The following is a 14,302-nucleotide window of genomic DNA, read 5'->3' on the forward strand; positions in this document are numbered from 1 at the left end:
CCCTCCCTAAATCCCTCTGATTGTCAAATTCTTCCTCCTTTTAAGGTGCTGCTTAAAACCTACCTCTTTGACCAAACATTTGGTCACCTGCCCCAATATCCCCTTATGTGGCTTGGTGTCACATTTTGTTAATGCTCCTGTTAAGTGCCTTGGAATATTTTACAATGTTAAAGGTGCGGTTTAAATGCTAGCTGTTGTAAAGAAGATACTTCCAACCTCTTCTAAACTTATACTGTCGTTTTCTATTTGGATTGTCTGTATCTTACTAATGTGTTACTGCTCCACAGGAGCCTGCTCCCACCCCTCTTCTTCAAACTCAGCATAACCCACTTTTCTCCTTCATGTACTTATCTAACTTCCCCTTAAATGCATCTGTCCTACACCTCAACCTTGTGGAAGCAACTTCCACATTCTAATCATTCTTTGGGTAAAGACGTTTCCCCTGAATTCCTTATTGGATTATTTAGTGATCATCCTGTATTTATGGCCCCTAGAGTTGATACAGTAATTGGGGTGCTCCAATTGGCCTCAGCACTGCAAGGAGGAGGAACACCAGTCCTGAATCTTGCTGCCACTTTGCCAACTTCTGGTGGAAATTGCCTGTGTGCATGGGTGGCAGGATTGGAATCGGAAGTCAATTACTTTCTATATGCACTCAAAAATGAAGAATGCCTGCATGGTGAAGCACCCGAGGTGGAACTGTACCACAGCAAGAGTTGGTACCTCCTTGAAGGAGGGGAGGAAAAATAGAAAATAACTTCCCTAATTGTATCTGTTCTGGATGCATTCGTAAGTTCAGTCTGTGAAAATTGCAAGTTACTTTAGTAACAGCTCTCAAATGGCTGAATGGTGGTTTGCAAGAATTGAGGATTGGCCCAGTGGAGCCAATTGTGAATGTTCCATTTGTAATCTCACTGAATTCCTTTTGTCTTTGGTCATCCACCCCGAATGTTAAATGTCAGTCAATTCAATTCACTGCATATGACATCAAGAAATTGCATACTGTATTGGACACAGCAAAGACTTTGGGCCCTGACTACATCCTGATTATAGTGCCAAAGACTTGTGCATCTGAGCTACTTGTTACCCTAACCAAGCTATTAGAGTACAGCTATGACACTGGCATCTACCTGATAATATGGGTGGTTGCCCAGTGTACCCTAAACACAAAATAAATCAAATTGCTGCACAACAGCCTTCTCCTGATTGCATTTGCCACTTTTTTGCCCATTCCACCATCTCAATACTCTCTTGTAGCTTCCCTGTGGTCCTCAGAATTATTTATCCTTCCAATTTTAAATATGGACACCTAATCCCCTATACACAAATCATTGATACACGCATTGAACATAAGCAGTCCCAGAGCAGAACCCTTTGTAACTGTGCTAAGCACTTCCAGTCACTTGGAGAAATTGCTCGTGACTTCTCTTCCATCCCTTCCAATCAATTTTCGATATAACTTGTTATCCTTCTCCCAATTCAATTACTCCTTTTAATCTCTAATGGTTCCCTGAGTGGTACTGTCAAAGACATCTGATATTCCATTTGCACCAATCTTCTGCATTTCCCCTATCCACTATATCTGTCACCTCAAAATTCCATCAGGTTTATCTGGCACAATGTAAGTACCAGGGAATGACCATTTTGAACAAGGGAAAGCTCAGCCATCTCTCCAACATTGCCATTGCTGGAGCCACCTTGACTAGAAACTTACTTGTATCAACACTGACGAACAGGGCAGACGCTGTGTACTCAGAGTGCCTCTTCCTAACACCTCAAAGCTTCTCCACTTCTATAAGGCTCGCCACTTGCATGATCGGTGCACCGCAACAACGCTCAAGAAGTTGGACATTATCCAAAGTGCTTGTAGTCTACTTGATTGATGTCCCTGTTGCTAGGCTTAATATTTCCCTTCTCCACTGTAGTGTGTACAGTCTTTAGGATGCAAGGTTAGTTCAGCAGCACCTTCCTATCCTGTGACCTTGACAACCAAAAAGGACGAGCAACTATGTCATGGAAATATCTTCTCGAACTTACCCGCCAAGTCATGCACCATCCTGATAAGTCAGCATCCTGGATGTTTCTACCACTTCATCAGCATCTGGGGACAGGCATTGAATGCAGCCTTGTCAGTGTTTGCCAAATCCCAAGGATGCATATTTTAAAAAAAAAAGTGCAAGTAGCTCCAGAGATTTGAGATTCTAGGTCATGTTTGAGGGCCTTGTGTTCTAGTGTGAGTAATCCTTCATTGGCAATCCATTCCACATGCTTGTGTAGAAGAACATTTAATGCATTGATTTGCGTCTAATACCATAAATGCTGTCTGCAGTGTTGTCGCTCTGTTTAATGGAGTTGTCTCTTCTTTCTTTGCAGTCGCCACTCAGCCACGACCTCATCCTTAATCTGACTCAGGACGGAATCAAACTACTTTTTGATGCTTATAATCAGAGACTAAAGGTCAGAGATGTGCTTGAGCCTTGCCTTCCTATGCAACAGTTGATATGCGTAAAAATTATTTCTAATACAAAGCATTGAGATGTCTTGATATGACGAGGCGCAATCTTTGTTATACCAGTTGATTTTCCACATCACTGCATGTGAGAACTAGCCAAGATGTAATCTGTTTAAGGGGTGGGAATAATTGGACCATATTATATGGATATAATGCAGTCGTTGTTTTAAAGTCTATTTTTTATTTAATACTTTTTATCTTTAAAGCTAAACCAGCCGAGACCCGTAAAACATTTGCAGTCAAATTAGTATCTTTATTGCAACAGTACTTCTTGAAATACAGGATTTCTATTTATTCATTCATCAAAGACTTGAGCAGAATCAAGACATTTCACCCTGGAAAAAGCTCCATAAAACTGTGTAAAAAGTGGCCTAGGAATGTAAATACAAATTTTATCAAGAGTCTGGCCTTGTGACTTCTTTATAGTCATAGAATATGAAAGCCTAATTTGGAACAGTTTGCTCCTGAGTTGTAAAGGTAGGTTTACATCTGATGGGCTCAATATTATTTGAGGAATAAACACTTTTTATTTACTTAAAATCTGCCTGTTTTAATTCCAGCATCTATCATCGAAGAAAACAGTTTCCTAACTACCAATTTTTGTTCCATGACACGGTCCTTGTTTAGGGTTCAAGTTTTATAATGCTCCTTCTTTGAGTCTGTTTGTGGTGGCATGCCCATTGGAGTTAGACTGTGTAGAAACTCTGGAGGGTTTCGACTACCATCTTAGTCTTTCAAATTAGCGCTGATGTAGTACAAAGAATAGTTTTTGAGTAATTTATATCATATAATTGATGCCACCATTTTGCCACACTTAATTCCATCATCTCATCAACCTCTCCCATTCCATTCCATCTCATTCCTTCCATCCTGCTCTTGCCATCCCCATCCATCCCATCCCATCCTTCACGGAAACGATCTCTCCAGCCAGGGCAGCTTTGCTGTTGGCTTCCCCTACTTTCTGCTGTTTTTGTTCTCCACCAGCGCGTCTCCCTGCCCCCAGCCACCCTGCTGCTGTTGTTGCCACCACCAACTGTTGGCAGCTATATGTGCAACACATTTTTTTTTTATTTCCAAAATATACTTTATTCATAAAAATCTGTAAAAATTACATTGCCAAACAGCATCAAAAAATGCAAACATTGCAAGGGAGATCAGTTTCCTTCAATACAATCATGAGTTGCCTCACAACCCTTCCATTTCACATTTGTCGTGCCATTAACATTTTTACATTTTGCAGCAAATGAAAATTTTTCCAATACAGCCCAAGGGGTTTCCCATGGATCCAGCCCCTCCGTTCAGCTTGGTGGGGGGACCTTACACAGTGGTCTTTCCCCATTGAGCCTTTGCTGCGGCTGCCCCAAGCTTTAGTGCGTCCCTCAGCACATAGTCCTGGACCTTGGAATGTGCCAGTCTGCAACATTCGGTTGTAGACAACTCCGTGCGCTGGAAGACCAGCATGTTTCGGGCAGACCAAAGGGTGTCTTTCACCGAATTGATGGTCCTCCAGCAGCAGTTGATGTTTGTCTCGGTGTGTGTCCCTGGGAACAGCCCGTAGAGCACAGACCCCTGTGTTACAGAGCTGCTTGGGATGAACCTCGACAAAAACCACTGCATCTCTTTCCACACCTGCTTTGCAAAGACACATTCCAGGAGGAGGTGGGCAACGGTCTCTTCCCCACCACAGCCACCGTGGGGGCATTGCGCGGAGGGGGCGAGACTTCGGGCGTGCAGGAAGGATCTGACGGGGAGGGCTCTTCTCACCACCAGCCAAGCTACATCTTTGTGCTTGTTTGAAAGTTCTGGTGATGTGGCATTCCGCCAAATGACTTTGGCGGTCTGCTCGGGGAACCAACCGACAGGATCCACAGTCTCCTTTTCCCGTAGGGCCTTGAGGACATTCCGTGCAGACCACTGCCTGATGGATTGGTGATCAAAGGTGTTTTCCTGCAAAACTGCTCCATGAAGGATAGGTGGTATGGCACGGTCCAACTGCATGGAGCATTCCGCGGCAATGTGACCAGGCCCATCCTTCGCAACACCGGGGACAGATAGAACCTCAGCACGTAGTGACACTTGGAGTTTGCGTACTGTCACTTACAGGACGACCAGCGGGTTGGCATAGGGACGTGGAAGCTCAGTGCTACACTGCTGACCCCAGAGAACGTTGAGGAACTCAAAAGGGATTACAAAGATTGGAGGACCGTGAAACCCCTCTTTGAGTCTCCAGTTCACTGGTGGGAAGCGATCAAGGAGAACATCAAGAGGTTCTTCATCCACAAAGGTGTTCAGAGGGTGAGAGAGAGACTGAGGGAAATGTCCCGACTCCAGAAAAGTATGCAAAATCTGCTCCGGTTGCAGTCAATGGGGGTCGAGGTTAAGGAGGACTTCCAAGAGGTGAAGAGCCAGCAGGCCTCGCTCTTTGCCACGGAGGCCTCCAAGATCATCTTCTGGTCCAGAGTCCGCTCCATCAAGCAGGATGAGACGTGCTCGCGTTACTTCTTCCAAAAGGTACACAGAGAGAGCTCTGTTATCAGCAGCCTGAAGGAAGAAGATGGCTCGGTAACGTCTTCGCAGTCTGACGTACTAAGGATCAGCAAATCCTTTTATGCTGGGCTGTATGACGCGAAGCCCACAGACAGCAGAGCCCCTCCCAGTCCTTCCTGTCATCTATCACAGAGGTCTTAGATGACAGGAGGCAGAGACTGGACAAGCCGCTAACTCTGGACGAGCTGACAAAGGCCGTCAAGTCCTTCGAGACGTGTAAAACCCCCGGAAGCGACGGCTTACCGGTCGAGTTGTACTCGGCCCTGTAGGACTGGGTCGGCCCGGACCTGATGGAAGTATACGAGAGTATGCTCCTGGCCGGCAGCATGTCAGAATCCATGAGGAAAGGCATCATCACCCTCATCTACAAGCGGAATGGGGAGAGGGCAGAAATCAAATTGGCGGCCCATCTCACTGCTTAATGTTGACTACAAGATTCTGTTCAAAGTCATAGCCAGTCGAGTCAAGTCTGCTCTGGAGTTGGTGATCCACCCTGATCAGACCTGTACTGTACCCGGCAGGAAGATTTCTGATGGTCTCGCGCTACTCAGGGATACGATCGCCTATGTGCGGGACAGGAGGGTGGACACCTGCCTCATCAGCCTGGACCAGGAGAAGGCTTTTGACAGGATATCGCACACCTACATGATGGACGTGCCTTCCAAAATGGGGTTTGGGGAGGGAATCTGCAATTGGATCAAACTGCTCTACACAAACATCAGTAGCGCAGTCTCAATCAATGGGTGGGAATCGGAAAGTTTCCCGATCTATTCTGTAGTCAGACAGGGCTGTCCTCTCTCCCCGGTCTTGTTTGTTTGCTGTATTGAACCCTTTCCTGAATCTATTTGGAAGGATGCGAGCATAAGAAGGGTGACAATCCCAGGCAGTGGAGGCACTCGGGTTAAAGCCTCCCTGTACATGGATGACATTGCCGTCTTCTGCTCGGATCCGCTGTCTGTGCGCAGACTGATGAGCATCTGCGACCAGTTCGAACTGGTCTCGGGAGCCAAAGTTAACCACGGCAAGAGCGAGGCCATGTTCTTTGGGAACTGGGCTGACCGATCCTTTGTCTCCTTCACCGTCAGGTCAGACTACCTGAAGGTGCTGGGGATATGGTTCGGAAGGGCCGGGGCGTGCACCAAAACCTGGGAGGAGCAAGTAGCCAAGGTACAACAAAAGTTGAGCATGTGGGGGCAGCGATCTCTCTCCATTGTGTGTAAGAACCTGGTCATCAGGTGCGAGGCGCTCACATTGTTGCTGTATGTGGCGCAGGTCTGGCCCATACCCCACTCCTGCGCTGTGGCAGTCACCGAGCCATTTTCCGCTTCATCTGGCGATCTAAAATGGACCGGGTCCGGAGGGGCACGATATTCAAACCTCTGGATAAGGGTGGGAAGAATGTACCCAACGTGGCCCTCATCCTGATGACCACCTTGGTGAGTGGCTGCATCAAGCTGTGTGTAGACCTCCAGTACGCTATATGTGCAACACATGCTCCAGTCCTCCGCGTGCTCCACCTGCATCCATGTGTGCCAGGCACCGCCCATCAAATAAACCCACCAACTGACATGCTCCTTAAACTGACCTGTCAAAACCGTTTGAAATGTATGGCTGATGTTTTGCAGTCACCAGCATTGGCAGGAGGGTAGGTATAATTACAGTGTGACAAGTTTGCATAGGCAATTTCCATTGCAACCATGCACATCAGAATTTATAAGTAGAAAATTATGTCCAGATGCAAAATTTTTAGCAACAAAAACAAGAAATGCTGGATTCACTCAGCAGGTCTGGCAGCGTCTGTGGAAAGAGAAGCAGAGTTAACGTTTCGGGTCAGTGACCCTTCTTCGGAACTGACAAATATTAGAAAAGTCACAGATTATAAACAAGTGAGGTGGGGGTTGGGCAAGAGATAACAAAGGAGAAGGTGCAGATTTCCAGCATCCACAGTATTTTGCTTTTATGCAAAATTTTTAGTGTAGTTTTATAGATGTAGTGCAGTAATTCAGAGAAACTTCAAATTTTGCTGCACGCTCAAGCAGCATACGAGTCTGACTCTTAGTGAAATGATATATCCTTGGTATGGTGGCACACAAACTGCACCAGAGTTCTACAATATGTGCAGTGTTTTGCTATTAGACATGTTCTCCTTGCTGTACTGTTAAAGCTGAAAGCCATGAAATTTTAGTGATTCGAAGGGGTCATTTCTAATCTTCAAGTTCTTGAGTGTTTCTATCTTTTTTTTTTAAGTGCAGGGGTCTAATCTTCCTAAGAGGGGCTTCCTATTATGAATATTTTATTCTTTTGGTAATGGATGATCTAAACATCCAGGAAAGTTTACAATGCTGAAAGGAAATTGTGGAAAAATTTAAGCCTTTTATGCACTTGCAAAAAGTCTAGGAAAAATTGTTTGAATTAAATTTTCTAACCTAGTTAAACTGAAGTTTTAAATTTTTGTTAGGCCTTTGTACTACATCAGCGCTATTTGTTAGACCCCAATGAATAATTTGCCTAAGTGCTTTCTAAATGTTATTTATCTCTCATTAGTGCTATGTTTTCATGGAATCATAGAATGATACGGCACAGAAGGAGGCTATTCAGCCTTGTAACCCTGTGAATTTTTCTCTCCAAATATTTATCCAGTTCAATGATATAGGAAGGAAAGGTATTGAGGTCCTGTAGTCCGTTTCTGGAGATATGGAGGAAGTTAAAAAGCAGGATTTCAAACGTTGTAACTTTGGATTACTGCCACTGCCATGCGCTAATAAGTATAGGAATAGTAGGATAAAACAGGTTTACGCATGGCTAGAGAAATGACGCAGGAAGGAGGACGTCATGTTCTTGGAGCATTAGAACCAGATTTGGGGCAGGGGGAACCTGCTGAAGGTGGATCGTTACCCCTCAGGGGAGCTGGGACCAGTGACCTTGCAGGAAGGTTAACTACTGCTATGGGAGTGAGTTTAAACTAATTTAGCATCAGGATGAAACATGAGAGAGAAGAACTAAGGTGCACGGAGGACTGGAGAGACAAATAGCACTGGTGGAAAGAGTAGTTCAAAAATGGGGATGAGACGGGATAAATTGCCTGGGCCGGATGGATTGCATCCCAGGTTGTTAAAGGAAACTAGGGAGGAAATAGCAGATGCTCTGTGGATCATCTTCAAATCCTCATTAGATACAGGTGAGGTACCAGAAGATTGTCTGCGAACATTGTACCATTGTTTAAAAAGGGTGCTAGGGATAGGCCAAATAATTACAGGCTGGTCAGTCTGACCTCGGTGGGTAAATTGTTAGAATCTAGTCTGAGAGGGTAAACTGCAACTGAGAAAGGCATGGATTTGTTAAGGGAAAGTAGTGTCTTACTAACTTGATTGAGTTTTTTGAGGAAGTAACGAGGAGGATTGATGAAGGTAGTGCAGTGGATGTGGTCTACATGGATTTCAGTAAGGCATTTGACAAGGTCCCACATGGCAGACTGGTCAGAAAAATGAAAGCCCATGGGATATATCGGAAAGTGGCAAGTTGGATCCAAAATTGGTTCAGTGACAGGAAACAAAGGGTAGTGGTTGACTGACGTTTTTGTGAATGGAAAGCGGGTTCCAGTGGTATTCCACAAGGCTCCATGTTGGGTCCCTTGCTGTTTGTGATATATAGTAATGATTTGGACTTAAATGTGGGAGGCAAGATTGGGAAATTTGCTGATGACACAAAAATTGGCCGTGTAGTTGATAGCGAAGAGGATAGCTGTAGACACCAGAATGATATCAATGGTTTGAGTGGGCGGAAAAGTGGAAAATGGAGTTCAATCCAGAGAAGTGAGAGGTGATGCATTTGGGGAGGGCAAACAAAGTGAAGGAATACACTATAAACGGGAGGCTATTGAGGGGGGTAGAAGTAGTGAGAAACCTTGGAGTGCATGTCCACAGGTCCCTGAAGGTGGCAGGACAGGTAGATAAAGTGGTGAAGAAGGCATATGGAATGCTTTCCTTTATTGGCCGAGGAATAGAATACAAAAGCAGGGATGTAATGCTGGAACTGTATAAAACGCTGGTTAGACCACAGCTGGAGTATTGCGTACACTTCTGGTCACCAGGTTACAGGAAGGACATAATTGCTCTGGAGAGAGTACAGAAGAGATTTAAAAGAATGTTGCCAGGGATTGAAAGTTGCAGCTATGAGGCAAGATTGGATTGGCTAGGGTTGTTTTCCTTAGAACAGAGGAGGCTGAGGGGTGACTTAATTGAAGTGCACAAAATTGAAGGGCCTAGATAGAGTAGACGGGAAGGACCTGTTTCCCCTAGCGGAGAGGTCAATTACCATGGGGCACAGATTTAAGGTGATTAGTACAAGGATTAGAGGGGACATGAGGAAAAACGTTTTCACCCAGAGGGTGGTAGGTGTTTGGAATTCACTGCCCGGATCAGTGGTGGAGGCAGAAACCCTCAACTCATTTAAAAGGTTCCTGGTCATGCACCTGAAGTGCTGTAACCTGCAAGGCTACGGACCAGGCGCTAGAAGGTGGGATTAGATTGTGTGGCTACTTTTTTCGGCCGGTGCAGACACGATGGGCTGAATGGCCGCCTTCTGTGCTGTAACTTTTCTATGATTCCAAATGCAATGTAGCCTAAGCTGGGTTTGGAGTGCTTATTCATAAATGCACAGTACATGGTAAGATTGGTGAGCTGCAGGAGCACGTTACCACATGAGACTGATATGGTAGCATTTACAGAGATCTGGATCAAGAGGAGGATTGGGAACTTAATATTTCTGGCTGCAAGGTATTCAGGAAAGATATTCAAGGGGAAAAAAGGAGGGGGAGATGGTATTGATCAAAGAAACTATTACAGCACCAGATAAGGATGATGTTGAGGGACCAAAGACGACGTATTTGGTTGGAATTAAGGAACAATAGAGGAGCAATATTACTTGGTGTTGACTATACCCCACCAAATAGTGGAAAAGAGATCAAGCAACAAATTTGCAGGCAAATTACAGAAAGCTGCACAATCTAGAGTTGCGATAATGAGAACTCCTAGTATCGAATGGGATGGTAGCATTGTAAAATCGAAGAGGGGCAGAAATTCCTGAAATGTGTGCAAGAGAACTTGTTTGATCAGTATGCTTCCAGCCCAAAAAGGAAGGAAGCAGTGCTGGATCTAGTTCTGGGAAATATAGTGGAGCAACTGGAACATGTTTCAGTGGGAGAGCATATGGAAAAGTATGATCATATCAAGTTTAGAATAATTATGGAAAAGGACAAGGTGCAATCGAGCATAAAAATACTTAACTGTAAGAGGACTAACTTCAGTGAATTGAAAAGGGATCTGGCCCTGGTAGATTGGAATCAAAAATTGATGAGATAAAACAGTAATTTAACAATGGGAGGCCTTTAAAGAGCAGATGGTTTGGGTACAGAGTAGACAGATTCCAATGAGGAGGAAAGGAATGACATCCAAAGTTTGCGCTCCCTGGGTGACTATAGATATGAAGAGAAAAGTATGATTTGAAGTGAAAAAGATGACCTGGGACAATTATAAGGTTCATTATACAGTAGAGAACCAAGCTGAATATCAGAAGTATAGAGGAAATCTAAAAAAGGAATAAGGGGCAAAGAGAGCATGAGAAAAAGAATGAACTACTTAAAAGCTTGGCAGTTCTCAAAGTAGAAATGTCACCTCATCTAGATAGGATGCAACAACTTATAGTTATGCATTCTAAGTTATGGAGAGAAGTAAGGGTAGAAATTGCAGGACTCTGACCACAATCTTTCAATTCTCCTTGGATATTGGGATGGTGCCAGTGGCCTGGCGGATTGCAAATGTTACACTCCTGTTTGTTATAAAACAAGGGCGGAGGAATTAAACCCAGCAACTATAGGTCGGTCAGTCAGCCTAATGGTGGTGGGATTTAGAACAGTATGGGCTAATAAATGAAAGTCAACACTAGTTTCTGAAAGGCAAGTGGAGTATGACTAAGTTGGTTGATTTTCTTTGAAGTAACTTCTTTAAAATTTGTTCTTGGGATGTGAGCATCGCTGATGAGTCCAGCATTTATTGCCCATCCCTAATTGCCCTTGAAGGTGGTGGTGAGCCGCTGCAGTCCATGTGGTGTAGGTACAGTACACCCACAGTGTTAGCGGGGTGGGAGTCGCAGGATTTTGACACGACAGTGAAGCAGCAACAGTGTAGTTCAAAGTCCGGATGGTGGGTGACTTGGGAACTTTCAGGTGGTGGTCCCATGCACCTGCTGCCCTTATCCCTCTGATAAAGGTCGCAGGTTTGGAAGATGCTGTTGAAGGAGCCTTGGTGAGTTGCTGCAGTGCATTTTGTATATGGTACATACTGCTGCCACTGTGCACCAGTGATGGAGGGAATGAATGTTTATGGTGGATGTGGTGCTGATCAAGCGACCTGCTTTGTTTTGGATGCTGTCGAGCTTCTTGAATATTGTTGAAGCTGCGCTCATCCAGGCAAGTGGAGAGTATTCCATCATGCTCCTGACTTGTGCCTTGTAGATGGTGGACAGATTTTTGGGAGACATCATTGAATACATTTAAGACTGGGATAGATAAATTTTTGGTGTCTCAGGAAATCGAGGGATATGGGGAGTGGGCAGGAAAGTGGAATTGAAGCCCAAGATCAGGCATGATCATATTGAATGGCAGAGCAGGCTCGATGGGCCATATGATCTACTCCTATTTCTTGTGTTCTTGAGTTAGTCGTCACAGAATTCCCAGCCTCTGACCTGTTCTTGTAGCCACGGTATTTGTGGCTGGTCCAGTTATGGTTCCAATCAGTGGTAACCCCAGGATGTTGGTGGGGGATGATGGTAATGGCGTTGAATGTCACGGTGAGATGGTTAGATTCTCTCATTGAAGATTGTCATTGCATGTAATCACTTAACAGCTAAAGCCTGAATGTTATCCAGGTCTTGCTACATGCGGGCACAGACTGCTTTAGTATCTGAGGAGTTGTCAATGGTACTGAACACTGCAATCGTCAGTGAACAACCCCACTTCTGACCTTATGATGGAGGGAAGGTCATTGGTGAAGCAGCTGAAGATGATTGGGCCTACCGTGTAGCGATATCCTGGGGCTGAGATGATTGGCCTCCAACCATCTTCCTTTGTGCTGGGCATGACTCCAACCAGTAAAGAGTTTCCCTTGATTCCCATTGACTTCAATTTTTCTAGAGCTCCTTGATGCCACACTCGGTCAAATGCTGCCTTGATGTCAAGAGCAATTGCACTCATCTCACCTCTGGAATTCAGATCTTTTGTCCATGTTTGGACCAAAGCTGTAATGAGGTCTGGAGCTGAGTGTCCCTGGTGGAAATCAAACTGAGCTTCAGTGAGCAGATTGTTGGTGAGTAAATGCCTTTGACAGCACTGTCAATGACATTTTCCGTCACTTTGCCGATGATCGAGAGTAGAATGATGGGGCGGGCAGTAATTGGCCAGATTAGATTTGTCTTGCTTTTTGTGGGCAGGTCATAACCTGGGCGATTTTCCACATGATCAGATAGATGTCAGTGTTGTACTGTACTGGAACAGTTTGGCTAGGGTTGTGGCTAGTTCTAGAGTAGAAATTTTCAGTACTACTGCTGGGATGTTGTATCCAGTGACTTCAACTGTTTCTTGCCATCACATTAAGTGAATCAAATTATCTGAAGACTGGCATCTATGATGGTGGGGACCTCAGGAGGAGGCCGAGATGGATCATCCACTCGCCACTTTTGGCTGAAGATGTTTGCAAATGCTTCAACCTTGCCTTTAGCACTGGCATGCTGGGCTCCCCTTCATTAACAATGGGGTTGCTTGTGAAGTCTCCTCCAGTCAATTGTTTAATTGTCTACCGCCATTCATGACCGAATGTGGCAGTACTCCCGAGTTTTGATCTGATCAATTGATTGTGGGATCATTCAGCTCTGTCTGTAGCATGCTGCTTAGCATGCATGTAGTTCTGTGTTGTAGCTTCACCAGGTTGGCACCTCGTTTTTAGCATGCCTGGTGCTGCTCCTGGCATGTTCTCCTGAAGTCCTCACTGAACCAGGGTTGGTCTCCAGGCTTGGTGGTAATGGTAGAGTGAGGGATATGCTGGGCCATGAGATTACAGATTGTGGTTGAATGCAATTCTGCTGCTACTGGTGGCCCACAGCGCCTCATGGATGCCCAGTTTTGAGCTGCTACATATGTTCTGAGTCAATCCCCTTTAGCAGGGTGATAGTGCCACACAACACGATGGAGGGTGTCCTCTGTGTGACGATGGGACTTTATCTCCACAAGGACTGTGCAGTGGTCACTCCTACCAATACTGTCATGGACAGATGCATATGTGACAGGTAGATTGGGGAGAGCAGGGTCAAGTATATTTTTCCTTCATGTTGGTTCTCTCACCACCTGCCACAGGCTCAGTCTGGCAGATATACCCTTCAGGACTCTGCTAGCTTGGTCAGTAGTGGTGCTACCGAGCTGCTCATGATGGATATCGAAGTTCCTCACCCAGAGTACATTCTGTGCACTTGCTACCTTCAGTTCTTCTAAGTGATGTTCAACATGGAGGAGTACTGGTTCATAGCTGAGGGAGGATGATAGATGGTAATCAGCAGAAGCTTTACTTGCCCATGTTTGACCTAATGCCATGAGACTTCATGGGGTCCAGAGCCGTGTTGAGGGCTGTCAGGGCTACAGCCTGCTGACTGTTTCCCACAGTGTTGCTACCTCTGGGAATGGTGATGGAGTCTGGGGACATTGTAAGGTTTGATTCAGTGAGTATGACTAAGCCTGTTGCTTGACTCGTCTGTAGGACAGCTCTCCCAATATTGGCACAAGTCCCCAGATGTTGTTGAGAAGGGATTTGCAGAGCTGACTGGGTTGTGTGTGCCTAGGTCGATGCCATGTGGTCAGTTCAGTTTTATTCTTTGATTTTTCCATAGCTGTTTGATGCAACTGAGTGGCTTGGTAGGCCATTTCAGAGGGCAGTTAAGAGTCAAACACGTTGCTGTAGGTCTGGAGTCACATATAGGCCAGACCAGGTAAGGATGGCAGATTGCTTCCCCTGAAGGACATTGGTGAACTAGATGGGTTTTTGCAATAATGTGGTAGTTTCATGATCATTATTAATGAGACTTGCATTTTATTCCAGATTATTTAGTAATTGAATTTAAATTCCCCCAGCTGCTGTGGTGGGATTTGAACTCGTGCCTCCAGAGCATTAGTCCGGGCCTCTGGATTGCTCGTTCAGTAAC

General features: G+C 45.1%; 1 protein-coding gene across 2 annotated transcripts in view; it reads left to right on the top strand.

Moving 5' to 3' along the window:
• phaf1 (phagosome assembly factor 1) overlaps window positions 1-14,302 on the top strand; it is a 115,316-nt gene that overhangs the window by 13,237 nt on the left and 87,777 nt on the right. For both annotated transcript variants that reach the window (XR_010976729.1, XM_068049657.1), the window contains exon 3: window positions 2,374-2,457. Coding sequence is in view for 1 of the 2 variants with exons in the window: in XM_068049657.1 (XP_067905758.1) it covers window positions 2,374-2,457 (84 nt within the window). In the remaining variant the exon portion in view is untranslated. The remainder of the gene's footprint in view (window positions 1-2,373; window positions 2,458-14,302) is intronic.

The sequence above is a fragment of the Heterodontus francisci genome, chromosome 17, assembly GCF_036365525.1.
Source record: "Heterodontus francisci isolate sHetFra1 chromosome 17, sHetFra1.hap1, whole genome shotgun sequence".
NCBI classification, from domain to species: Eukaryota; Metazoa; Chordata; class Chondrichthyes; order Heterodontiformes; family Heterodontidae; genus Heterodontus; species Heterodontus francisci.